The 27006-nt window shown below is 39.0% G+C and overlaps 2 protein-coding genes and 1 long non-coding RNA gene across 6 annotated transcripts in view; 1 reads left to right on the top strand and 2 right to left on the bottom strand.

Annotated features, from left to right (window-relative positions):
* Nucleotides 1-15726, bottom strand: part of LOC131314601 (xanthine dehydrogenase 1-like) — a 28503-nt gene extending 12777 nt beyond the window's left edge. The window contains exons 1-6 of one of the 3 annotated variants that reach the window (XM_058343366.1): nucleotides 15274-15726; nucleotides 14266-14365; nucleotides 11737-11845; nucleotides 4498-6006; nucleotides 2598-2840; nucleotides 1922-2236 (exon numbers count right to left, since the gene is read on the bottom strand). In XM_058343366.1, the coding sequence (XP_058199349.1) occupies nucleotides 1922-2236; nucleotides 2598-2840; nucleotides 4498-6006; nucleotides 11737-11845; nucleotides 14266-14365; nucleotides 15274-15418 (2421 nt within the window). In that variant the 5' untranslated portion in view covers nucleotides 15419-15726. Of the gene's footprint in view, nucleotides 1-1921; nucleotides 2237-2597; nucleotides 2841-4497; nucleotides 6007-11727; nucleotides 11846-13991; nucleotides 14011-14265; nucleotides 14366-15273 lie in introns of those variants that run through there. The other 2 variants (XM_058343368.1, XM_058343369.1) reach the window with 2 other exon arrangements.
* Nucleotides 7882-10546, top strand: LOC131314602 (uncharacterized). Its single transcript, XR_009196457.1, has 2 exons — nucleotides 7882-7992; nucleotides 10266-10546. It is a non-coding gene; the product is annotated as an uncharacterized LOC131314602 (long non-coding RNA).
* Nucleotides 15727-19270: 3544 nt separating the features above from the next.
* On the bottom strand, nucleotides 19271-26429 carry LOC131314600 (1-acyl-sn-glycerol-3-phosphate acyltransferase 2-like). 2 transcript variants are annotated; one of them, XM_058343364.1, is made up of 11 exons: nucleotides 26224-26426; nucleotides 24821-24943; nucleotides 23994-24033; nucleotides 23851-23924; nucleotides 23260-23319; nucleotides 22369-22446; nucleotides 22094-22252; nucleotides 21325-21450; nucleotides 20441-20533; nucleotides 19719-19805; nucleotides 19271-19614 (listed from the first exon to the last, which is right to left on the bottom strand). In XM_058343364.1, exons 1-11 carry the CDS (start codon nucleotides 26299-26301, stop codon nucleotides 19393-19395), a joined length of 1140 nt encoding a protein of 379 aa, XP_058199347.1. In that variant the 5' UTR covers nucleotides 26302-26426; the 3' UTR covers nucleotides 19271-19392. The 2 variants fall into 2 exon arrangements, with proteins under 2 accessions (XP_058199347.1, XP_058199348.1); XM_058343365.1 differs by lacking the exon at nucleotides 24821-24943 and having other exon boundaries at nucleotides 26224-26429.
* Nucleotides 26430-27006: the final 577 nt, after the last annotated feature.

The following is a 27006-nucleotide window of genomic DNA, read 5'->3' as shown; positions in this document are numbered from 1 at the left end:
AAGATAGGTGTTTGCATGAGATAACCCGGGGCTAATGAAGAGACCACAACCGTTTATCACTAACCCATTTTTCAAATAAACACCATCATGAAGAAACAACAAAGAAGCACAATCAGCGGCCTCCTGTTCATATCAAATTCTGGGGACAAAAAATAGAAAATTCCAGATATAGCGAGGGAATGAGGGACAACATCTATGCCACAGACTCGGATAGGAGGGTTGCATACGGACACATACAAAGTCAGAATTGTATATTTGTTGATTATAGGAATTGGAACTCAGCTAAAATGGGGTACACGAAAAGGGGTATGAATATAAGGGGTACCCGACATATTTCAGATGACCATTACAAAACTAATGAACCAATGAAATTCATAGCACTTACTTTGTAGTGATATAAATTAAAGTTGTCAATCATAATAACAGCATGTCACAAAAAAACCTATAAGAAATTAAGAATTTCTTGTGTATTATTAGTTTACTTGTTTAACCATTAAGGCTTAAGCCCAGTGGCCCAATCAAAATGCGAAACCTGTATAGAGAGTTGATTGGCACATTAAGGCTTCAGCTTAGTGGTAGAAATCGCTACATACACTCAACTACTCAAGTCACTAAATGACCTTGATTCCAAGTATGCCCTTCTATCTCCTCTTCTAAAACCATCCATGTCCAGCAAAGCACTTTCCATGTCCAAAGCGCATGTTACATGGGCTCGGTAACACTGTTGAGTGCGGGCGTGTCCAAGCCCCAGATCTTCTTGGACTTAAATCTAACAATATTGGGAAGGGTCCAAAAAGTCGGCTAGGGCCCAGCCGGCTGAGAACACACATTCAACACTTGGATACTGCATATCGCCTGATACCCTCTTTTGAAATCAAATGAGAATAAGGAAAAATAGGAATGTTAGGTTTTGAGTTTTGAAAATTATTTTTGATGTTATGAGTGGAAAAGATAGATAGAGAAACTTATTGGAAACCATGCAAAGAGTAGAAAGTTCATTTCAAAGATGGTAAAAGAACAAAGGCTTTATCTATCATCCATAGGAAAGTCTAGAGATGTTTATCTTCTAGCTAATATAAGCTTTTTTTACTTCAAATACCATGAAAATAATAAGGATTCAAGTGTCTCGATTTGGTACGAAACATATGCCACACCTTACCCAGGTACCCAGGTGACCTCATCATCTGTCGCATATAGGTCTTGCTGGGAAAATAGAAAACCCCGTGAAACACTGTCCAATACAGATATTGTGGCCCTCACAGCGTGTCACATAAACATGTGTGCTTCTCCAAAGCATGTTGACTCAGTGTAACAGAGGGCAAGAAAAGAAGAGACCAAATCGTTATAAACACGAGATAAAAGATACAGTGAAGGAAACCACTGCCAAATGGCACCCAACCCTTCTGCACATCTTCCAAAAACAAACTCTCTTCCATACCAAGGACTGAGTGAACCTCGAGAGAATCCCAAGAATTTTCTTCCAACTCAGACTCTATACTACAATTTGCCAGAAAGTGTTGAGCTTGCTAGGGAACCTCCAAAAACGAGTCACCAAGCAAGGTGACATAAATTTCCACAACATGATAGGAACCAAACCTTCCCTTGTCCTTAGAAAGGGAGACCACAACCTAATTTCTCTACAACTGTTTAACAACTACTATGAAGAAAAAGAACAGAAAAAGGCAGCTTAGTCCCAAAGGTTTTTCAATGGACAACAACCATCAGATCCAAGGATTTTCACAATTTCAATCATCACAGAGCAACAGAACACTTACAAAACTGGACACAGTTACAACCATTCATCATTTTTGCTTCAAAGAACATTGGGCAAAATTTTCTTCTCTAAAGTCTTTTAGCTAAGCGTTTGGATAACTTTATGAAGAAAGTAGAACGATTAAAAGCACTAGGAAAGGAAACTTACCTGAGTGGAAGAAATCATATGAACCTCATTGCCACCATCCATAGTCCACACTAAACTACTATGCGGCTCCAAGTAGAAGTGTTCCTGACCTCCAACTTGAACGTCCCCCTCAATTATTCTGTCACATTGACCTGATTGAAAACAAAGGTCCACATCTCCTTTTTTTAAACATTTCTCTGTATTTGGATGGAAGCTGTTAGCTTTCAGGGCATCCTGTATTGATAGGATAGCTGGGAGCTCTTCATACTCAACACGAACCTTTCTTGCCGCTAGTTTTGCATTTTGGTGGGTATCAGCAACGACGACGCCAATAGCCTTCATAACACACCATGTTTTGAGGTTAGAACCAAACCAAAGTAAAAAATAAACCAAACCAAACCGAGCCTTATGTCCCAATCAATTGGTAAAAAAAAGAAACAAATAAAAAAAGTGATTCCAAATTCTATCAAGTTAAAAGGTCCAAGACAATTTGAACAGCATTTCACATGAAGCCGTTTATTTTCTTCCACAACTTAAGGACTTACGAGAAATACCTCTCACAAGCATTGATGTGTAAAAAGTATGTTCTAGAATATGGATCTTTGCCTTAAGTATGGCGTACAATGCAGTAGAATGACAGCTTCCGTGCACCATTCAACATCAGTAGAGATGAGGATTGCAACCAAAATTTCATTACCTGTCCGACACAAGTTACAAATTCTGTAGCGAATAGTTCCTCGTCTGAAATAACTGGCCCAATCATCTGATCACCAGGGACATCTTTTGCGAAAAAAATTCCTGCAAATCCTGGTGAAGACTTGGCTCCTGAATCATCTATAGATAATATACGAGCATGAGGTTTCCGACTTAATATTAAGGCAGCATGTAAACAGCCAGGAGGCATGGGTGTGTCATCAGTGTATTCTGCCTCACCAGTAACCTGGAAAGACGTATAATATCAGAAACAACTCTAAAAATTATTTAGATGGGAAACAACAAACTCACTGCAACCAGCATATAATTCAGGAAGAACACCCAACCTCCCTACAAAAGAATTTTTAGACTAGACATACTAAATCATTTTTTATAGGAAACTTAGAAGTTTTGGCTCTGTTGGGTTTGGGTTTTGAGGAATGTTTTTGGTGTAATGAGTGGAGAGAGAGAGAGAGAGAGAGAGAGAGAGAGAGAGAAATGAGAGTAATAATTGGAGAGAAATTTATTGGGGACCGTGCACAAAGAGAGGAGTTGGTTTTAGAGGCCCAAAATGAACAGTCCTATGTATTCCCCAACTGTTTTACTCAGCTCAGCTTCAAGTGATCTGGATCAATGTTGTATGAAACCCGACCCGACCGGCCAGGCCAACCAGTTAGCTTGTCAACCAGCTCCTTTACCAAAATACACTTTCAAAACTACAATGTGGAAAATAAATTAGAATGATGTGTAGTCACAGTATATTTAATAGTTACACACATAATATATATCGACATACACACACAAATATATATGACATCACAGTTCAAAATCGGTTAAGATGAGCTATATCTTATACTCTTCTATTGGAGTTGAGAAAACAAATACAGACTAAAGCGATCAAAATTAGTCTGATATTTTACTTGTTCTTACATCATATGCCACTCTTTACTCTCGCTTCTGCTTATATTTTCTCAAGGTCCTTTTTTCATCAAATCATCATTTGCACTTACTTCAAGTTAGTTCAATTTGCATACACTTAGAAAGTAGTTGTTATCTGTGTCTTGATCTCTGGGGAAGGGCTTTCTCAAGTAACCGGTTTGTTTGTAGCTCTGGCTAGAGTTCTAAGGCAGATGGGACATTCGCACTGAAGGAGATTTCCCTAGCACCTTATCAGTCCCTTGTGCAGAAGCTGTGTGATGAAATTGATGTGGAATTTACCCATGTCATTGGTCTACCAATCAACATGCTGATTACATTGAATTTCAATCGGAAGAAGAACCTTAGAAAGCTCATACTGATTCATTCGTATCAAAGACGGGATTGGATTCACTGAGGCTGTTCAAAGAGGGACAGGTCAACGAAAGGCAAAGGCTATTCCCATAGCAATTGATCGAGCTTATGGATTGTCAGTTTCTTTCATCTTTTATGCAATTACACATTGGCTTTTTGGCATGGTAACCTTCGGCTTCTGACTGTCCAGAATGAAAAGCTGCACTTCTTTCTATGTTAGCTGGCAAATCCCCCAGCATGCCGGTTAGTTGTAATTTCTGAAAAACCCAATTCCCAGCCGCTTTTGGAGTTTCATAACTGGATAACCATTGTAGTGACAATAATATTAATAACTACAGGAAGAAAAAAAATTACAGGCAAGGAAAATAAATTAAGAGGGCAGGACCAACTGGAAAAAGATTATCTCATTTTTTTTCAAAATCCTTGCACAAAATAATGGGAAAAATGAAGAAACACTCCTTATACTTATAAACATATCAAACCTAAAATAGAGACAATGGATGATAATAACTAGACTAGACACAAGATATTTACGCAGTTCAACCATAATGTTTTTGTTTGTCTAAGTCTTGATGAAACAGAAAAAGAAAAGAAAAACTTTTCAAAATCCATACCTGAAGTCTCGCAGAGAGATGAACTTCAGGAGACCCCACAGCTGTTCCTCGTTTTACAATGTCATAGTCCTGGCTTCCGATAACAGATGACCGATGAAATGATTGCACAGCTGATAGATGAGATGATGGTACTCTCTCCGTGAAGAGTGAATTTCCTTCCATTTGATGAGACACCCATAGGAAAAATTTGAAGAAGAAACTAAGAGTTAAAGATCTCCGAAACTCCACCATCCCACCAGGAGCATTTTCCTTTAGCACAACGTCGTTTTCCAATACTTTTAAAGCGCTATGCAAAAGTTCTGCATTCCAAGTCTTTGCAATAAGAAATTCCTTTGTTTTTGCTGCAGAAATAGAAAGAGGAGCAACCCCACCATACGCAAGCGATGCATCTGAAACTATCCACTTCTCATTCTTTTCTACAAGAAAAACACGCATTCCAGCATTTACGATTGCAATATCATCATCCCTTCGATGAGCCTGCTTAAATTCCTTCACAAATTCAAATGGCCTAGTCCAAGGTAAAAAAATGGACAGTAAAATCTCATCACTCGCCAGATCAACCTTACGATAACCAAGGAAAAATTTATCTGCTGCTGTCGTTCTGATTTTTCCTTTGCAATCAATAATTTGAAATTTAGCTCCTGTGGCCATCCAAAGAGGGTTCAAGTCTGATATTGGACTGGCTGTACAAATGTTTCCACCAACAGATGCAACATTTTTTATCTGTGTACCAGCGAACCATTTTATCTGTTCAATGAAGGCCTTACATGATGAAATTTCATGAGACGTTCGCTCTTTTGTTACCTTTCTTAAAACATTCAGAAGCTCGGACAATCTTACTGCAGCACCTATTTCCAAACCATCATCCCTCACATTCAATTTGTTGAGTTCAGATACTGATGCAACACATACCAAAACTTGGTACTGAAATCCTTTTAACCTCATTTCTATTCCTACTTCGCTATTACCAACCACCAATTTTGCATCCGGGTATCTTGCTTTTAAGTCCAAAACATGTTGAAGCTGTAAGGGGCGGTACCACTTAATCCCACCAAATCCTTTCAATTTTAGATATGTCCATTTCCTCAATAACAGCTCTGGAGGAAAAATTAGCTCCTTATTAGTGTATCGTGTCCCATCAACATCAGTATATGGCAAAGGCTCATTTGTGTTGCCACAAGCCGCTTTTTGTTCAACAGAATTTTCGTTGCAAACAGTCTCGGAACGGCATGAGCATGGTTTTCCAGTTGAAGGGCAGACAAACTCACCCCTTTGAGCGCTATTTAGAGATGCATCGGTGTATAGAAGATCATCAGTTTTTGCAAAGACTCGAAAAGCATCAACAATTGGTCTGTAACCAGTGCACCGGCACAGATTTCCTGCAAGGCTTTCTTCAATTTGTTCTTCAGAAGGAGGTGTTTGACTTGACCTTAATAATGCGTACATTGACATAATAAAACCAGGAGTGCAAAATCCACATTGTGATCCATGTAATTGGGCCAACGATTCCTGCATATCATTCAGAAAATTCAGATGCAATTGAAAGAATCATAACACATACTTTTGACAGCAGAACGTGCCACGCTAAACTAAAAATCCCAATAGATGTACATCTTCGGAACATGTCTGAGAAGAAGAATTCGATGAAGTTAATCTGGTAGGTTCAAAATCAGCTAATCACGAAGAACTTTCAAACAGCTCTGTTTGCCATCGATCTAGTTCCTTTTCCATTATAAACTATACAAAAGAGAAATGCGGCAACCATGTCAAAGCAGTAAGGGCATCATTTTCCTACCCTCAACAAAATCCAAGTTAGCCATGTTGTCTAGCGTGCAAGGCAAAGAGGTGAAGTTGCTTACTGAGTCCTCACAATTGTGACACTGATTTTCTTTTGGATCCCTGTCTTCATATAGCCACTAATTTTCTATTATAGAAATATGTGGTACAGGGGCCCAGCAGGCCACATGGCGTTAACAGGTCTAATGTTGTGGTCACGGACTCACAGGAGTGACAACTGCTGACGGCTCAGTGGCTAGAGCTAGAAGTTTATCACAATGTTTTTCCTACCTACACCCTGGTCGTCCTCAGATAAGGATAAAAGAAAGACATCCAGAGATTCTAGACCAAAGCAACCTCAAAGGACATCCAATGGACTCATGCTCTACACACCTGCATGCCGTAGAAGACACCCATAACTTTTCCATATTCAATAAAACCTCAAAGGATGTCTCATGGACTTGTGCTCTATACACATCCACACCTATAGAAGACACCCATAACGTTTTTATAGCGAACAGAAGCTACCTATAGTGCTACTTGAGCTAATTGTGGCTAGGTACACAAAGGCGCATACAATTGTTGGAATATTTAAGTAGTTGTTATGAGTCTTGTCCCATATTGGTTAAACAAGTCTTGTAACAAGTTATCTCTTAATATAAATAATAGTTATTTGTGTTAGGGTTAATTAACACCCTATACACTTTTTCTCATCTCTGACAACATGGTATCAGAGCTTAACCTTAACCTACCACCATAGCCACTGCCGCCCTACGCCACCCACCATCACCGCTACCTCCGCCATCATCTTGACACCAAAAAAAAAAAAAATCCCTAAAACGACCTACCCCAAACCCTTTGGAATCCTAAAACAACCTACCCACACTCATCAAAACCCTAAAACGACACTGTTAACGCGACTGTTCATCGCAGCACTGTTCACGTCACTGTCATCGGTACTGTTCACGCGCACTGTGTCATCGGACACTGTTCACGCGACACTGTTCATCGGGTACTGTTCATTGCGGCATCTGTTAACGTCGATCTTGCCATTTTCGATCAGAAACCCCTATTCAATCTGCTTGTCTCTTGGCGATATGATTTAAGGTGATTTTCTGAGATACAATCTGTTCCTCCTTCGTCCTTGGTTGTGCCAAGTTGTTCTCGATGCGGATTGGTGTTCGTGGATGGTCTGCGGTACCGTTTAGTTGTGTTGGTTTAGTGTTTGGTTCAGTATTTGTTTGGTGTTGCTATTGGTATTAGCCTTGAGTTTTTGCACTGGCAGCATAGTAGTTCTTGTTGCGGTCTTTCTTGAGTTGATGATTATTTCGTTCGTATTGGAGGTTGGTTACTGATTCGTTGTTGGGTTGTTGTTTCTCTCGACTTTGATGCTATCGGATCCTGTTTATTTGGGCCGTCATCTTGTCATGTGAGTTGATGATGTTCATTGCTTGGTGATCTATTTTATTGCTTATTAGTTGTTCGGTGGTTCTTCGTCGGTTGCTAGATTGGTGGGTTAATTATTTATTGGTCGGTAGTTGGTGACATATTTGGTTGGTTGATCTATCAATAGTTGACTAGTTGCCTCTCATTGTATAAGATATTGTTGCAATGAAATCTGATTCTACTTCCGCTATTTCTGGTGCTTTTAGTTCTTCATTCAGTCGTGGCCGTAGTTGCGGTCGTGATTCTGGGTACAATGATCGGGTTTTTGACCATGTTTTTGGTGGTCGTGATTCTAGTCATGGTGGTTATGGCTTTCGTCCTAGGGGCCGCATGTCAGGGGGAGGTGGCCATAGTCGAGGCCGTGTTTTCAGACTGTGTACTCATTGTAGGGGAACAAATCATACAGTGGAGTACTGCTATGACCTACATGGTTTTCCTCAGGCTCATTAGGTTACTCATTTCAAAGATGTTCGGCAGGTTACTCACTCTACTGCTATGGTGACTATTTCTGTGGAGGAGTACTAACGCCTTGTGTCACATCAGACAAGTTCCTCCATTGCTACGCTATCTCAGACAGGTTCTTCTAGTGCTTGTATTGCATCTTCCCGTTTTTCTATTCCTTGGGTTATTGATTCTGGTGCATCTGATCATATGACGGGTATTTCTACTATTTTTTCTGACCATCAGTCTACTGATAAACCATCTCATGTTACCTTAGCCGATGGGTCTACCACTGATATTATTGGTTTGGGTTCTGTTTCTGTTACTTCCTCTCTAACTTTGAATTCCGTATTGCATGTTCCTCGTTTTCCATTAAATCTTATGTCTGTCAGTAAACTTACCAAATCTTTAAATTGCCCTGTCACATTCCTTCCCAATGGTTGTGTGTTTCAGGATCTCAAGACGGGGCGGAAAATTGGTAGCGGTACTGAACGTGGTGGCCTGTATTACTTTACCGACGATGTTCACCCTAGCTCTGTTGCCCTACAGTCTTCAGTGTCACCCTATCAACATCATTGTCGTCTTGGTCATCCATCCCTTCAGAACCTTAAACGGCTAGTACCTTCATGTAACCGTGTTGATGTTTTGCCCTGTGAAATCTGTGAGTTTAGTAAACATCATAGAGTGTCTTTTTATCCTAGGGTTGAGAGTCGTGTGTCCCGTCCTTTTCAATTAGTGCCTTCCGCCGCGCTTCCTCCGTCTCAAGATCTAGTTCCACAACCACCGACACCTCCACCACCGCCACCACCACCGACACCTCCACCTTTATCATCTCCTAGTCTTCCTATAGCTCTTCGCAAAGGTATTCGGTCTTGCACTTCTCACCCTATTGATCGTTTTGTGTCTTATGCTCACTTGTCGCCGTCCCTTCGTGCTTTTACTACTTCTGTTTCATCTATTTTTGTTCCTAACACTGTTCGGGATGCCTTCTTATCTCCCTTGCAGCCAATCTTGGTTGGCCTTTATTCCAGTTGGATGTTAAAAATGCATTTCTTCACGGGGATCTCCAGGAGGAAGTTTATATGGAGCAACCACCTGGGTTTGTTGCTCAGGGGGAGCATAATCAGGTATGTCGTCTTCGCAAAGCACTATATGGTCTTAAGCAGTCTCCTCGGGCCTGGTTTGGCAAGTTCAGTGATGCAGTTTTGAAATTTAGGATGAGTCGCTGTCAGTCTGATCATTCGGTTTTCTCTCTCTCATCTGACCGAGGGAAAGTATTATTGATTGTTTATGTGGATGATATTATTATTACGGGCGATGATCAAAAAGGTATTGATGAGTTGAAGGTATTTCTGCAGAGTCAGTTTCATACCAAAGATCTGGGAAGGTTGCGATATTTTTTGGGTATTGAGGTTGCACGATCTAAAGATGGCATTAGTTTATCACAGAGAAAATACCTGCTAGATATTCTAGATGAGACTGGTTTATTGGGGTCAAAGCCTGTCGATACTCCTATGGATCCTAATGTCAAACTGTGTGTTGATCAGGGGGAGCTGTTTTCTAGCCCTGACCAATATCGTCACTTGGTTGGTAAATTGAACTATCTTACTATTACACGTCCAGATATCTCGTTCGCAGTTAGTATTGTGAGTCAGTTTATGTCTGCTCCTCGTTTTCCACATTGGGAGGCTGTTCTTAGAATTGTAAAGTATCTCAAGGCTCATCCAGGACGTGGTTTGTTTTATCGAACTAATAGTCACTTACGTATTAAGGCTTTCACTGACTCTGATTGGGCAGGAGGACCTTCTGACAGGAGATCCACTACAGGATATTGTGTTTTTCTCGATGGAAACCTTGTCAACTGGAAGAGTAAGAAACAAACAGTGGTTGCACGGTCTAGTGCAGAGGCAGAGTATAGAGCTATGGCTCACACAACATGTGAGATTGTATGGGTGCGATCTTTTCTTGAGGAGATAGGATTTAGCGTGCAATTGCCAATGAATATGTATTGTGATAATCAGGCAGCAATTCACATTGCATCCAATCCGGTATTTCATGAGAGGACTAAGCATATTGAAGTTGATTGTCATCTGGTGCGTGAGAAGTTAGTTGGTGGTGTGATAGCTACTCCCTTCGTGTCTACAAGTGCTCAGTTAGCTGACATGTTTACTAAGTCATTGTTCAAGCCCCGGTTAGAGTTGTTATGTAGCAAGCTGGGACTTTGTGATATCTATTCTCCAGCTTGAGGGAGAGTGTTGGAATATTTAAGTAGTTGTTTTGAGTCTTGTCCCACATTGGTTAAACAAGTCTTGTAACAAGTTATCTCTTAATATAAATAATAGTTATTTGTGTTAGGGTTAATTAACACCCTATACACTTTTTCTCATCTCTGACAACAACAATAACTATACCAGCTCAAGCATTCCTCCTCCAAATTACCTTTTATATCAATTCCATAATTTCTCTCTTCCTTACCCCAAAGCCAACTAAGCTATCACTTAACCTGGTTCCAGTGGCCCAACACCTACACGTCCACAATAGTTTCTCTGAGGCTCAACATTAATGAAAATAAATTAGCTCTTAGAACTGAAAAAGGTTTGGGAGAACTGAAAAAGGTTTGGGGGAATCCAAGCCTGCTAGTGGGTCAGGTTTTAACAAACTCATACGAGATAAAATATAAGGACATAAATGATTTGTCCAGTACTATTTGACGTAAACGTGTAGTGTAGGACTGAGTACCAGGAAAAAAAACTTTTACTACTGCTAAATCCAGAAGTAACATGGGGCAGCAGTTTAAGAGCTCTCTTAGAATAATTAGTCTATTGGTGGCCATAACGAGTCCACCCCCAATACTGTCCATTGTGCCCACCGCATGCATTGCATGCGCCCACACCTTAGTTGCAGCCTGCAGGAACCACCTATCAGGATGGCGAATCCACCTCAGAACCTCACACCAGCGCAACTTAAATAAAAGAAACAAAAATAAAAGATACCAAGTAAGAGATAATATGAAGCAATGATAAGATACTAGAAAAATATTAACTCAAATTTGCTCAAGTACCTACTGTAAACATAATATTTACCGTATTTGCTAAGCTAATAGTTGTTGTTGACACGAATTACAAACTATAATATTAGTTAATTGCATTTTTTTTAGAAATAATTCTTCAACGCTCCCCCGGCGTTCCAAAACAAAGAGCTTCTATGATCCTTCACCTCTGCCGCCAATCCCGCTCTCGCCCTTGCTTCCTGCAACTAATGCGAAAATTTCTTCCCTCCAAGTGATGCGAGATGATTAGAGGCTCTGTCCAGCATCCCATGGCATAACTCCAACAGACCACACAAGGGCACTGCCAGGAGGGCGGCTCTTATACTAAATGTTTGACAACCCGACGCAGTATAAAATGGATCGCTCTGCTTCCACCACAAGCAAAAGCAATGCACACACTCGTATACCTACGACCATGTGGCAGTAGGTCACTATCATGAACGTGTATGGAAACAACTTAAATCGGAAACACAAAAGAGAAATGCCTACTATCAAGAAAAAGCGTTATAGTGGAATACCTACAGTACCTGAACTGGATGCAGACCATTTCTACGGTTCCCAACTCCTTCCACTGTAATTACATGCATCCCCTCCACAGAATACAAAGGAGCCAAGCAAGCATTGACAGCATAATGCCTAACAGCATTGAACATTGAAATAAATTTAGGTAGTTGTTTCATCTGATCTTATAAAGAGAAACAAAATAAAAACAAGAAAGCTAGACATAATAAGTACAACATTATGCAATACACGTTTCCTTTACTTTTTCCTCCCATGTACTAAAGATGCAATACACGTCAATCTTTACTTCTTCTTTTTTTAAGTCCTGCCACTATATCAGGCAAGAGTATGAAAGCAAAACTATAAAGGTAGAATATAGAGCTTTTTGGCTTTTTGGCATTCCACCTTGTAAGTTTTCTTCTCAATAAATTTTACAATACCTTTCCCCCTGGATATGCTGCAAGAAAGGGATAGTGTGCAACTTCAAGTTGTTAATTATATCAGTTATGGAAATGTCAAACCAATTCGGGTAATTTCTGGAAAAATTACAAAGAGAAAACAGATCTGCCTTCAAGTTAAGAGATGCTTCATGGAAGCCAAGGCATAGAGCTCCAGGCGTGCTTCTGCCGTGCCATTAGTTCTTTTTGCAATTAAATTTGAAACTATTCAATAAGTATGTAGGTTCCATGACAAGGCTGCGTCAAAATTCAAAATGGAATTCGGATGACTGAAGAAAAGCAGACTATGCAGAGCCGCCCGGTCAGCAAGTAAAGATAATTATCTCACTTGTCCCCCTTTTCAATTGCACGATATTTTTCAACACCATTTTATCTCAACTCCAAATATTTTTGATGTGGGAAGGAAGTTCCATGAATGAGGGGCTCCTTAGAATTGCCAAATCCCAGCAGCATCTCTTCAACGTATCCATTATGTTAATGGTCATATTTTTCCTCCCACCCATCCTCTTTACGAGATTACATTTTTACCAATACCCAAGCCCAAATACCATAACTCCGTTTCCATGCAATGAAGAAGGTGCAGTCCATTCTCCTCAAACTCCTTGGGCGTGCAACTCAATTTTCCGCTATAAGCAGTTCCTTTATCGAATTGCTAACATTCTATTGCAAGTATCTTTTCACGAGCCCCGTTATACACACACACACACATGCCACACAAACAGAAGTCACCTGGGCCTGGCTCAGTCGACCACAACCTATTTTCAAGAGAAGTGTCATACCATATCATGGTACAGTTAATCTATTTCCCCTCTTCATGACATAGCATTCTGTAACTATTCCCATATGGGATTTAAGTTACACTGAGCTGACCGAGAAAAAGCACAGTTTTTACCTTTCTCTCTCTACATTTAGAGAGCTCTAACTGGATCTTCTCCCTCCTTAGCGAGGGATACCAATCTCCTTTGTGAGATTTAGTTTTTCCTTCTCTTTTCTCCACTCTACACCGCTCGAACTCCCACCTCTCCACCGATCTCCCCACACCGGCACCTCCTTCACCTCACTGCCGTCGTTGCATATTTTCCTTCACCTCTCACCTCTCCTCACCATCGCATCTTTCCTTGCTACCGCAGAACTGTGCCCACCTCGTCGCGACACCTCCGCCTCCCACTCCCGTCCTTCACTGCCGCACCACTGCGTCTCAAAAATCGGAGTGGAGTTGCTATCTGTATCTGGAGCTGATTTGGAGATGGACCCTGGGTTTTCAGATGCAGAGACTTGTTCTTTGTAGGATTTACTCTGTTTTTGGGATCCCCGGGTATTTCTATTTTCCTCTTCTTCTTTTTTTGCTTTAATATGGTTTCCATCAGTGCTTTCTGTTAATTTAATTTTAAGTCTCCAAGATCTGTAAGAGGTTTATTCTCCTTCCTTGTAGACTCACACTAAAACTGACTTGATTTGGTCTGTTATGCAAGTAAGTGTAAGAGAGCATGAGGCTCATGTCTAGTTGATTGAGATAGCTTTCTTACTTTTGGTGCTTTGTTGTTTATCTCTTGTTTCATGGGTTGTTTTCCTAAACTTTTATCATTGTATTGGATGGAATTCTTTGTAGTGCCATTGGGCTTGATTGAATAAGAACAATTTTCCTCTGTTAAAAAAAGAAAGAAAAAACACAGTTAATACCCATGGTCTCTCTCAGTCTGCCATGCAAGTGTAAGAGAGCATGAGGCTCATGTCTAGTTGATTGAGATGGCTTTCTTACTTTGGTGCTTTGTTGTTTATGGAGACATGCAAAAGGAGGAAGTACAAAATTAAATGATCTTAACTCTTTTTGTTCAATATTCCCCATTATCTGGTGTGGTGACCAATGCAAAAGCACTATTCAAGCATCCGCATAGGAAGTTCAACAAAATTTCCATTACCTGAGGAGTTGATTTGTCAAAAAGAATGCTTTTTTGAAGTTAGAATCCTTCTTGTCAAATACAAAATTGAAAATTCAAGCTTTACTGTGCCCAAAAACTGATTACAAATAATCACATCCACAATGAAGAAGAGTATCAAACATACAGCTACCAATATAAGCAGAAAAGGGAGACTCACATGCATTTCTTCAAGTTATGGTCAAAATAAGAAACCATCACAGTACAAGCCCCACAACCACCTTCACCACAGCCTAGCTTTGTCCCCGGCAGACCGATATCTTTATCACACAAGAGGAAAGCGTAATGAGAACATGCCATCAAAGAGTAGTAATAATAATAAAAACACATTGTTTTTTAGCACGGTCTCAAATAAATTTTCTCTATCGATCTCTCTTCACTCATTACTCTAAAAAACCTCCCCCAAAACCCAGACCAAACAGGGCCCAAAGGTTTCGGCCAAATGGGCATGAGAAAGCAAATAAGTGTTTGTCCACCATGGTGGCATGTTCAAATCCCACGTAGTCCACAAACATTTTAAACTTGGGGCCACTAGAGGTTTATCTGTCGTTGACTTCAGGACTCCATAATTAGTCAACGTGTGCGTAAGTTAGCTCGGACATCCGGTTATAAAAATAGAAAAGTAAAAAGTGTAGCAATAAGATCATGGTAGCAAAGGGAGGTCAAGTGGCTACACTAAATAACGATAACAAAATCGACTGAAACCCACCAATGAGGGAGAAAGAAAAGAGCAGAACTTAGGCTAAGAAAATATATAAAGGAAACTTCAATTTCAATATGAGGCCTCACGGAATTGATTATGAAATTTTAAGAGTTAGTGGTGAAGTAGCTATTGAATCGTTTTTCTTGGACAATAGCCCCAAGATTAGTCCAGTCAGTTGGTGGATGGGTTTGCTCAAACACACAATTTGACAGGTTCAATTCTTGGGTAATGCCACAAGAAATTACTTCCTTGTGAATTCCCCAATCCGGTGGAGACGGTCGGACCGCTGAGGGAATTAATTCAATTCTTGGGGTAATGCCACAAGAAATTACTTCCTTGTGAATTCCCCAATCCGGTGGAGACGGTCGGACCACTGAGGGAATTAATTGAGGTATGTGTCAGCTGACCCGACACCGTCAAAAAATACAAACATACGATTGCAGAAAGAGGATATTTTTGGGGTACCTCGGAGATACTCGAGCAGAGTCAAGTGGGCCAATCCATCAGGCAATAGTCGACGAACGCCATTAACGTACAAGATCGCTTCTTGCTTCGATTCCTCTTCACCCCCGATCGCCTCTAATTCTTCTTCTTGCTTCAACGAACCCATCTTCGTTCCTTATTAACCAGTAATCAATCGAGTGGACGAAGAAGGAAAACGAGACGAATCAGAGGGATGTTAAACTTGTTGATGAGTGTTGATAAAACATGAATGACAAGTTGGAACCGATATTCACTATCTATCCACGTGTATTCGCCCGCACAATGGTACTAAATTGGTACGTAGTACAGAGGGTGATGAAAATGAAAATGATGGGACTTTGTTGTGGACCATACGAGCACCCAGTTTAGACAAATCTCTCGAATAGAAAAATGAAGGGGAGAGGATACTCTCTCCTTTCTCTCTCTCCCTCGGAGATGATACTCGTGAAGAAAAAATGAAATTTATTTTTATGTGTGTTTACTAGGTTCTGTTTGGAATCCAGGGAAATGAAATGAAAAGAAAGAAAAATAAAAAAGAAGGAAAATGAGAGAAAAAGGAGGGAGAAAGTTTACTATTCACTAGAAATTCTTATTTTCTTCATTCTTTGTCTTCAAGCCAAACAATGGAAAGGAAATTTTTTTTCTTTTCCTTTCCTTTCCACAGGTTCCAAACAAGTCTTCGTTTGTTTGGGCGTAAAGAAAAATTGTAAGAAATTTAATTTTCTTTTGGCAAGACTTATTTTGTAAAAAAGTGTTTCTAAGTAGAAAAATTGAAATTTTGAGTTCCACAACTTTCTTAGTAACTGAACACGCAGAAATTTACAGGAAATTTAATTTTTTCATCATTTTCGTGCAAGTGAACAGAGCATAATGGTGCATTCTTGGGATCATATTTTAGGATTTTAATCTTATTTACAAATAATACTAGTAAGTTTAGATCATGCATTCTTGTAAACTTATTTGTCTGAACTTGTTACTTATCCTACACAAACCGACGCGGGGGGCTGCTGTCCTAATTTTGGACCCACCCCAGTCTTGCTCCGATAATCTGAATCGTTCACTTTGTAGAGCTCGTCCAGTAGAATAATTATGCAAAAAATCAGCTTAATTGGATATCATTAAATACCTGATCGGAGCCCATATACCTCTCAGTCCATGGGTTACAATGGATTTGATCCAGTGTTTCGAATCCATTTTTTTTAAGATAAAAAGATTCCGATCAGGCACTTAATGATATCCAATTAAGCTGATTTTTTTCATAGTTGTTCTACTTGACGAGCTCTACAAAGTGAACGATTCCGATCATAGAAGCGAGACCGGGATGGCCCCCAAAATGGGGCACAGCAGCCCCCCTCCCTCCTACACAAACACAATTAAGTCTAGACTTAAAAGTTAAAAAATAAAGTTTAGGAGAACGACTAAACTTTATTCAACTTCAAGTTTCAAATTAAGATCACCAGCACACACCAGTAAGAGAAGTCGAGTTTTGTTCTCTTGGGTTATCTCAGGTTTACTTCCACAATCGTTGGTTGAGTGGTGGAAATTGGGGTTCGGTTGGACATGGTTCAACTTCGAGTCCTCGTAATTTTTAATTAGAGCTCAACAAACATGACGAGGCCTTAGTTTTAGTCTTAAAATAAATGCAGGGGTGTTCTATGAATAGTTGTGTGGTGCGATGAGACAAAATAATGGAGCACTTCTTAACGATGTGACAGAATATTCAAAACAAAACAAAACAAAAAAAACTAACAGTTCATCAAGTTGATAATAATCAATGTCAAAATTGAAGTTGATGGAGTACTAATAAACTCAGACGGAGTATTAGAAGTAAATGAGATTTCATTCTCTGTGTCAATTCCCTGAAGAAGAAAAAATTCACTTGTGTCAATTTTGTTGTTTCTTCAAATGAATTACTCTGTTTCAAGACTGTACCGAACGAAGGTGTAATTCTATAATTTCTGTTATCAAAATTGCTAATCCTTAACGCCTTTTTAAAGATTTCAACTCATTGTTGCACTTTTCGTATTCTAATCTTCCTTTTTACCCGAATCTTTTCTCTCTCTAATAAATGGGAACACCTCTTTCTAATCCTAAAACAGCCGTCACACTTCCTCTTCTCCATTCCCTCCTTCTCCCTTGGGTTTATACCAAAATTTGGGCTGCGGGAGGGGAGGAACCAATCCTTGTCTTGCCTTCAAATCTGATTTCCCTTCCCCCTTTTCCACCAAAACTGTTTGTCTTTCGTCTACACCGCTTCTGACTTTGTTGCCGCGTGACTTCATGGGTCGCCGGCTTAAGAGCTTGATTGATAGGGGTCTAGGCAAGAGAAAGCTTGCTCAACGACGGATGAGAGTGTATTTCTTTGCTTTATTTCATTTTTTGTCCGGATTTACTCCAATTTATGTAAGGATTTAGTCCGGTGATTTGTTGGTTCATGTGTTTGGTATTAGTTTTAATTTTTGCGAACCTAATCTCGCTAGGCGAGCTTAAAATAGGGTTGCACATACTGTGCTCTAATTGCCCTCTACTGATTTGTCCGGTCTACGGATGCCCATTTGCCCCCATGGGGTTTCTCTCTGTTGTGTAGATTTTTCGCCTCGAATACAACTTCTTACCTTTGCCAAAAAACTTCTTACCTTTGCCAAAAGAAGAAACAAAAGGACCAGACCCACCACTGAGGTTTCACCTTGCGAATTCTGGAAAAAAAAAACTATTACTAATTTACCATTAAACTAATTTATTTTACAGAAACTCGTAAAGAATGTCTTGAAAAAATAATCGATGCAAACAATCTATAGATGTCTTACTGACAAAATTCTAATACCGTTGGAAATTTACATAAGCTATACTTTCTTTCTTACTACTTCTGAATATAGCAATCTCCATTTTTTATATAGGTGTCGATTTCTTTCATATAAAAGTTGACACAAATTTTGATACAATACTAACCGGAGTTGCTTGCAAATTATCGGAGCCGTTTCAATTCGTTTAAAATAGATTTTTAAAAGTTTTCGTAAAAAATCAACACATTCCGATATCGGTAAGGGCTTGATTAACAAGGCAATATCCTGCCAGTTAGCAAACATATTGGTATCGCATCAAGCATTAAAATATCCCGAAGGCATGATGATTTTTTTTACATTTGATGGACGAGAGCAATTTCTCAAACTTCCAAATTACTACTACTATCTATCATGTGCACTATTTACACTCTCCTGGCCTCCTCAATCAACATACGTCTCTTATATCCTATCATCCTTGACTAGTAGTCTAGTACTATTATTCACCTATTTAATTTGCGCCAAGATATTTGACTGAAGCACTTTTTAAGTTCATTGAGATCATCATCATCGATATAAGTGACTTGCACATCATTCTAAATTTTTTTGCTTACATGAAGGTACCTACTACCTACTCACGATATAGTTGCACTCGATACTAAGTGACTCTCCCATATATAACTCACGATATAGTTGTACTCGATACTAAGTGACTCTCCCATATATAACTCACGATATAGTTGCACTCGATACTAAGTCTCTCCCACGTAATATATAAATGACTACCACTTGCACGTGAGAAATACTTGACTATCAGGCCGTCACTCCCGCCCGAAGAGTCGTACCAGCAGATCTAACACACAGGACGGTAGCAAGTTCAATTCAGGTCTTCTTTCTTCTTCTTCTGTTTTTTTTTTTTTTGAGTTTCTGCATGAATGGACTCTCTCTTTTGTCAATTTTTTAAAAATTCTTCTATCTTCTTGCCTAAAGAATGCAGAGACATGACTTGGAGTTGAAATAAGCATGGTAAATGTTGCCTAATTCATAAGCATACCAATCATAAAAAGCTGAAATACAATAGTACAGTAGTATTATACCCAAGTGAGAGCAAGGATGTGATTTCTTGAATACTCAGAAATCAAATTGACCATTTAAAGTTTAAAAACTATAAGTAATTCGTAACAGGCTAACAGGCTTTTCAATCGTAAGGTATACTTTTTGAATTTTCTGCTCCTTAGAAATGAATTCGCACTTCTCCAAGCCACAAAAAAATTGGTGTGAAACTGATCGAACCCATATACCCAATGGAAGATACGTTGGCTCATTGAAGCAGATTAGCTTTCAAAGGATCTTCTGGGGATACCACGGGAGGAGGGGTAGAATGTTCCGACTGGGAAAATACGATTAGAACCTGCATCAGGATCATAACAACTGCCAGAAAAGTTGCACAGAGTGTGAATACTTCCCACGAAGGCAGGATCGAAAACCATTCGAAAAACTTGATGCTGCCATATAGAAGAAGACATGACCAAGCAATAACAACCTGTACGTTTACAACAAAAGATACGATCTAAGTTCGAAAAAATGAGGAAGCAAAAGAGGGAAAATCGTGTTTAGGCAGTCCAAAGCACAAGAAGGTTATCTTACAAATAAAGACTTTTTTGGCCGACCAATGTCTTGACAATCTTTGTCTCCAAATGTATCATTGACAAGATGTTGCTCCAATAAAGCATCCTATAAAAATTGAAATGAAGCATCAAATGTGTCTTTACCACAAATCGATTGACAGAATATAATGGAAAATAGAGTAAGGAAGAAAAAAATTGTCCAGAGGACGAATGCGAATGGATAATTTTTTGTTGGAATGATGTCACAACATCTTTTGATTGATATATAACCACAAGAAAAAGCACTCAAACTAGATCATGGATTTGTGGAGGGTTTGAGGGAGAAGAAAATGTCAAGAAAAAGATAGGATGATGACAGACTGATATAAATTATTTCTTTGGTTTTCCTATCCTGTTCCTTTCACTTGGCAAATCCCTCCAAAACCTTTGATCCAGACAAAAACTTAATCAAAGGACAATTTCTTTAGTGACCAAACGGGTAATTTTGCTTGCAAATAACTTTTCTCCCCACACAAGTGGAGCATAATATCCTAGAATAATTTTCATGGTCTATCACCTAATTAAAGCAAAATATGTAGAGATAAAACAAAAAACTAGCTCATGAAGTTTCTTTTTTTTTCACTTTTCTATTACGTTGCATCCAACTTTGCCTTCAATTAATGAATTTAAACCAACCTAGCAACTCAAAGGCTGCTATATCAATCTTGGTCAACAAATAAACAGTAATGTCCTTATCCCTACCTTGGCCACAAACATGTCCTTACACCATTGTGCAATGCCGCTGTTTGTTTCCGGCAGTTCCTCCATAAGATGTCGCTTGATGTGGACATGTATCTGCAAAAATGGCACACATTAGCATTTACAGTAAAACCAAAACCTTTTTTTCTTTTTTCTTGGGCAAAAAGGAATTTTATAAACTCAAAGTAGTAACATATTTAGAGATTGAATGCCAACGATACATCTAACCCAGTATGCACATCTGTTTCAGATTACACTAGTCACTAGTTATGAGGAACCACATGCCTGCAAATATACTTCTGCGAAGAGGGAGATATTTTCATTTCAAAATTCTAGTAAGTTTAATAAGCATTCCTATGTTTATTCAGTTATTGAACTATTCTATGATTCCTATGCAGTAATGCTGTTGTAGTTATTCAGGTAGTGTTGGCCATCAATCAATCATACATGAACTCATCCCAATCAAATGCTAGGCAGCTAGAGAAAATCAAACGGATTCAAACTCTAAAAGGGGTAACCAAAACGTGCACACCCATCACAGCCATAGGAGTCTGATTTTGTTCACCCGCGTCAAGGATAAGTAGATACTACCCACCCCTGTAAGCGGTTCCTTTAAGAGGACTCGTTATCATAGAGGGGGTAATGGTGGCCCACAAAGTTGTTTTCCCAATCCCATTTCAGGCCTCTGATCTATTTTATTTTCCAACAACTAGATGGTCATTCATATAGATCCTGAAAAGGTGATAACGCATGACAACCTTAAAAATTTGACTCTATCAGTGGATTAATGTACTATGACAGTTTTTACGCATTGATCCTTTCACGTATGATACAAAAATCATGAGAAATGAGGGTCTAAATGCATTTCAAATATGTTGTCGCCTTACCACAGAGGATCGGCCCCTGAGTATTCTCAACAATGTAGGTCGGGGCTCATTTAAAGGGATAGCCACCGTAGCATCATAAATTGCTGGAACAAAAGACCGCATATGGTTTACTGCTAAAACAAAACCCTGAAAGCAATACAAGATGAAAATAATTATACACTTATAACAAACTTAACAAGCTTTGTTTCAACTTTAACTTCTGGTTGTAAATAGGTATTCCGGGGAATCACGCGTAATTATGTCAGGAAACTTCATATTGCTTGTAGATTTTGCCATGGACGACCACAAAGCCTACGGTGCTTTTTCATGAAATTAGGGCCCAACGTTTTATGGGACCTATGCTAGGCCTGAATTAAAATTGTTTTGGTAGGCATCGTGGACAAGAAGGGCCCAATTGAAAGAAGTTTTACTAAAAAAGAAACAAAAAGGCCAATTGGAGTGCTCCATTATTAGAAAATAATGCAGACGCATGTTTTTTCAAATGCGTTGATTACGGACAGAATATAGTGGACTTTAGGGGAAAATAGTTATTGTTCAAGTTGATCAAATTTTATCACTGTTAAATAAGTCAAATGAATGACCAAATGAGTCCACTGTCTTGTTAAAAAATACAGTGGATAAGTATAATTTTGGAACTTTAGTTAGTACTTAAGCAGCTGAAACTGCAAAAGAAATAAGGCAAAACTTGTTTGAATTCTCCCCTATAATTGAGCCGACAGAAAACCTGACTCAAAATTAGGACCTAGCATAAACGCAATTCAATTATCACCTTTGTGCGAGGAACCAAAACGTTCCTAGGAACAGGCAACCCAGCTGAAGCAGCATATTCTTGAGCTGCTAAAAGCTTTTCCTGCGTAAAACGAGTTCCTTCAACAAAAAGAGCCAACCAAAAAGGCTGAGGGAAATCCTTTAGATGTTCAAAACCTGACTGCAGCACAGGATAAAAGAAAAGTGTAAACATGGAATAAAAGATGACCAGCAGCACGTGCATTTTACATTGCATCCAGAAGGAAGAAAGAAAATAATGAATGCATTTAAGATTACTTTCAATGTCTCCTCATCTTTGGCCCAGCTTCTCTCCAAGAAGACATAATCAGAAAACCACATTGACCACCCTAAAACCTGCAGCATCAAACCCAAAATTAATTAGATTGTTAACCACCAACTCAACTAAAAACTTAAGCTGTTAGAGAGAGGGGTAACTTTACTACTTATACCTTCAACACACCCCCTCATATGTAGCCAGGCTCTCCTTCATAAGCGGGCTAAACATGTATAAATATTTTAATATTAGGTAGGCGGGTGAGGTTTGAACACATGATCTATTACCTGTTCTGATACCATATTAGATTATTAACCACCAACTCATCTAAAAGCTTAAGCTGTTAGAGAGAGGGGTAACTTTACTATTTATACCTTCAACAAAATTTATCCCCTCATCCATTTGCAATTAAAAACTATACAAACTCTTAAAAATTAAAACAGCAAACAATTAAATAATAAACAATAGACCTCGGTGAATACTGAATCAGCAATAATTATGGGAAAATGCTGTTAACACTCCCCTTTTATCCACTTGCACTCATTTTTTGGTCTTTATTCAAGGGAGATTCCAAAATACTCTTCCATGTGTGAAAAGGCAAACTTGTAATTTCACATGAATAAGGACAAAAAATCCCTACTCATGTTTCAAATGCTTACTAACAATTGTGTGTATGGAATTCAACAAGTGACAAGACAAGCTACGACAATCTAAGAATACCAACACCTCTTTGCTCCACTTTATGTGCCCCCTTTTTCAGTACCAGCACTTGTGACTTGATAGTGCAACACCAATTAAAGGATATAGTAATTTTGATAGATACCAGAAACTAAATTGAAAAGATAACCCATCACACTAAAAGGATTGGAGGATTACAGTGACATAAAACTCACGGGGAGAAATTTTGATGATTTCTTCATTATAGCCAGTGCACTGCCAAGACAACCTGCACGCTGTCAACAACAAAATTAAATTTCAACCACTTGTGTTGTAAAAAGGACTGAATTCATGTAACTACATTGTAATATATGTGTTATGAGGCGAAGTCCCGCACTTGGGTACCAAAGCAATATAAAATTTTGTGCGTGATGGAACCCTTAGTTCAATGGCTAGCTTTTGGGTTTTAGTTCTAACTTCTACCCAAGACCGTGTATCATGGGATCAGAACTAGGTACCAAGGATGGGTAGGGTGCACATCTATGCACGCCGCTCGGAAGCACCCTACGTGTAAGGGAGGGTGTGAAGCTAAGGCCCACACAGCCTGGGTGCCAAAGGAATATAAGGTACATAAGAGTGAGGGCAACCCCACTTCAACAACTAGCTTTTGAGGTTGAGTTCTATCCAAGCCCATGAAAATTCTACTAATGACGAGTGACACATCAGGACCAAACATTCTCACAAATAGACAGGGTTTTATGATAAAGATGTGACTTATGCATTACGCAGACGAAAACATCTAAGCTAAAATGTATGAAGATAAGCACCTGGGCTAAGACCCATCCAACAAGCCAGTCAATGTCACTTTTGTGATTGCAGATGAGAAGTGCATGTTCGTTCCCTGGAAAAACATCATTAATGATCTAATGATCTCATTAAGTCATCAAGGAAGGAGAATGTGAATCCTCACCCATTAATTGAAGAGTTTCTGAATCTGTGTACAGCTCAACCTGCCATATGGTCATAAATATGATCAACAAGAAAAACACTATTATACCCCAATAATAAACAAGTAATGAGGAATGCTTGTCAACATTTACATTTTTAAAAGTAAGTAACATTCAGGTTATAGGGGGGGCCACTAGATGAGTTTTGTTGTTGTTGAAGTAACATTCAGGTTATCATACTGTCCTCGAAGAAAATATGCTAACAGAAGCTTAACACATAGTAACAAATAACCGAAACTCATTTACCATAGAAAGATGTATAACACAATCCAAAGTGCCCAATTGTAAGCCCCTTGTTTGACAAGAAACATGGACACGGATAAGCCACAATCATCAATTTGTACGTCACAGATATTTCTGTTTACAAGATGAAAAGAATATCAATTGTTGATTTTCGCCGATTATGTGCTGGAAATAGGAAGTCCTAATCTCTTAGTTTTAGAAGCCACAAATATTCATAAGCATTTGGAAATTGTGAAGGTCTAGAATTCCTAACATACAGGATGGATCAACAAGAGTTCTCTTCATTTCTATACTAATACCCGAAATGTACATGCAAACAGACAATGTGTGTGTGGAACATTTCTTTGGATTGTATCTTTTTACAAATAAAGTAAAATAATACAGCGAGTATGTCATCTCTTAGTTCTAAACCATATCAAGTTAAGCATCAGAGTTCAGTCAAATTGTCATCTTATTTACGATAAGTGGTGACATTAACGTATAGTATAAGCAAACTTGTAAGGAAAACTATTTACCAAAAATCCTTGCAAGAAATAAAATAAAATACCTTGATGTTAGCCCACCAATCAAAGAGCCATACAAGCTCGAGCCACAAAAATTCTGCGACTACTCTGTTGATCCTGCTATACACACTCCGAGAAAATGGACGGACCAGGATGAAAAGAACTGCCTGAAAGTGCAATCAGAAACACAAACCAGAACATAAGCGATGTGTTAATCAAGTAAAGTATGAACCCATTTCAGCAAACTTTCCCCCGCATTGTTCCTCAGTTTTCAGAACATAACTTGGAAACAAATGCAGACTATGTATTGTCTTGTGTCTGGAAAACACTCACTTTCCTTACAGATCTTTGAAGTAAGGAAACACTTCTTGGATTGAGCACTTGAGATGCTGTATGTATCTTATTTTTTGTTCTGAAAACGGGCAGCATTTGTATTTTCCTCAGGGTCTTGGTTTCACGGTTTCGTGGTATAATGATATAATCTATCACGTTGTTATCAAGCAATGCTGATTTTGTGGCCCATAGGGAAGCGTTGAAATGAAATGGTATTCAGTGGGAACACAGTGGATCCACAAAAAGCTGTGTACAGGGCTGTCAACGAGGCAAAGGAGTTTATTGAGGCGAATAGGGATGCGAATCAGGATGATAGCTCTTCTCTTGGGAAAGATAACCATCTTTTTTGATGTATTTTGAAGTTTCGTATCAATAAATTGATTCTACAGTATTTGACAAAAAAAAAAACCTTGTAAGAAACTTAAATGGAAAACAACAACAATGCTTAATTGACATTGAAAATTTTCAATTGGGTTAAAATAGGGATTTGCCGCCAAAAAGAAAAAGCAAGGGAAGAGAGGGGAGTGTGGGTGTAAAATTGCTCCCTAAATCAAAGATCCAAATACAACGGACCATGATATCAATTCTACCCAACGGACCACGTACAGTCTATTCTAATATATAGAAATGGAGAACCACTTCATGGCATGGACAAAGTAGCACCAGGCCACCGGCTATTTATGGTAAGATCCGGGTTTTTTCGTTCTAATTTTAATAAATCCCATCCTTTTTTTCTTGTTTGTTTCTCCCATTCTTATTTCCCTAGTCCATCACAATACGGCGAAGATACATTCATCAAAGCCTATGGTCGAATTCTAACGTACTTTTGCACACGCATCAAGTGTGCCATCATTTCTACTCAGCACAGAAACGAGATGAGACTTTTTCTAAACAAACTTAATTTACCCAAAAAAAAAAACTTCTCCCACCTACAAAAAACTGATCAACATTCTAAAATGTGCCTTCCTTAAACAAAGATTTGTTTTTCCTGAATCACATTTATATCTGATAGCTAACAATTGAAAAATGGTAAAAAACGATGAGAGAAATTGGAAAATTCATCGGAAAGATGGAAAGAAATGAAATGGGTACATTGTGAATGTGACTAATAAACCTGAATGAAGTTGACGACGAGGCCTGAGAGGAGGAAGAGCAGACCCAAAGGGAGAACAACCGCTGCAGCGATCGCCATTGCATCCACCGCACATGCAAACTAGATCTATAGAGTGTGACAGAGAGGTTTCATTGGTTTTTTTTTTTTTCAAATGACAGAAAAAGAACGGAGAGAGAGAGAGAGAGAGAGAGAGAGAGAGAGAGAGAGAGAGATATGTGAGTCTTGTTTGTTCGTTGGGCCGTTGGAGTAGCTAACGCTTTTGGAGGGTAACCGTTCCGGCCCTTTAGCAGTTAGCACTAATTTCTCGATTCTCCCAGGTAGGAGCAGAAACAGCATACAGGGAATGTTTTTTTATTTTTTGTAACTCAGAGTCTCCGGTCCAGCTTGTGCGCACCACGGGACTAAATCTATACAGCCCCATCAGCCTTTGCTAATCCAAAAGGTTTTTACTCATGGGTGGCCCCAAGGGTTTTTTTTGCAATCATATGTAGGCATAGTTTGTGTAGAGAAGCCGAATCTAAAATCTTGGATGGTAAACTCCTCTGTCCTGGCCGATCACCAACTGCGCTACCCGTCGGGTTGCAAACAGGAAATGTTTGGCTTCACTCTGATTAATCTAACGTATTTTTTTTTTAGAACATAGGAAAAGAAATTATAAGAAGGGAAAGAGAGGAAGACAAATGAATGAAAGGAAATAGCTAAGAAAGAACATGTGAGGAAACTCTAAGGGAAAATTTATTGTGCTCAAAACATAATATGATATTTTCTGCTTATTTTCTTTTC

This window comes from Rhododendron vialii, chromosome 13a (assembly GCF_030253575.1).
Source record: "Rhododendron vialii isolate Sample 1 chromosome 13a, ASM3025357v1".
In the NCBI taxonomy this organism is placed as follows: Eukaryota; Viridiplantae; Streptophyta; class Magnoliopsida; order Ericales; family Ericaceae; genus Rhododendron; species Rhododendron vialii.
This window is presented reverse-complemented; position numbering and strand designations above follow the sequence as displayed.

What these genes read in the sequence shown, in the direction of transcription:
- LOC131314600 (XM_058343364.1), bottom strand. Translation starts at nt 26,301, where the DNA reads ATGGCGATCGCTGCAGCGGTTGTTCTCCCTTTGGGTCTGCTCTTCCTC. An exon ending in ATTGGTGGGCTAACATCAAG is followed by an intron (nt 24,034 to 24,820) that starts GTATTTTATTTT and finishes ACCATATGGCAG; the next exon opens with GTTGAGCTGTACACAGATTC. An exon ending in TTGGATGGGTCTTAGCCCAG is followed by an intron (nt 23,320 to 23,850) that starts GTGCTTATCTTC and finishes TGTTGTTGACAG; the next exon opens with CGTGCAGGTTGTCTTGGCAG.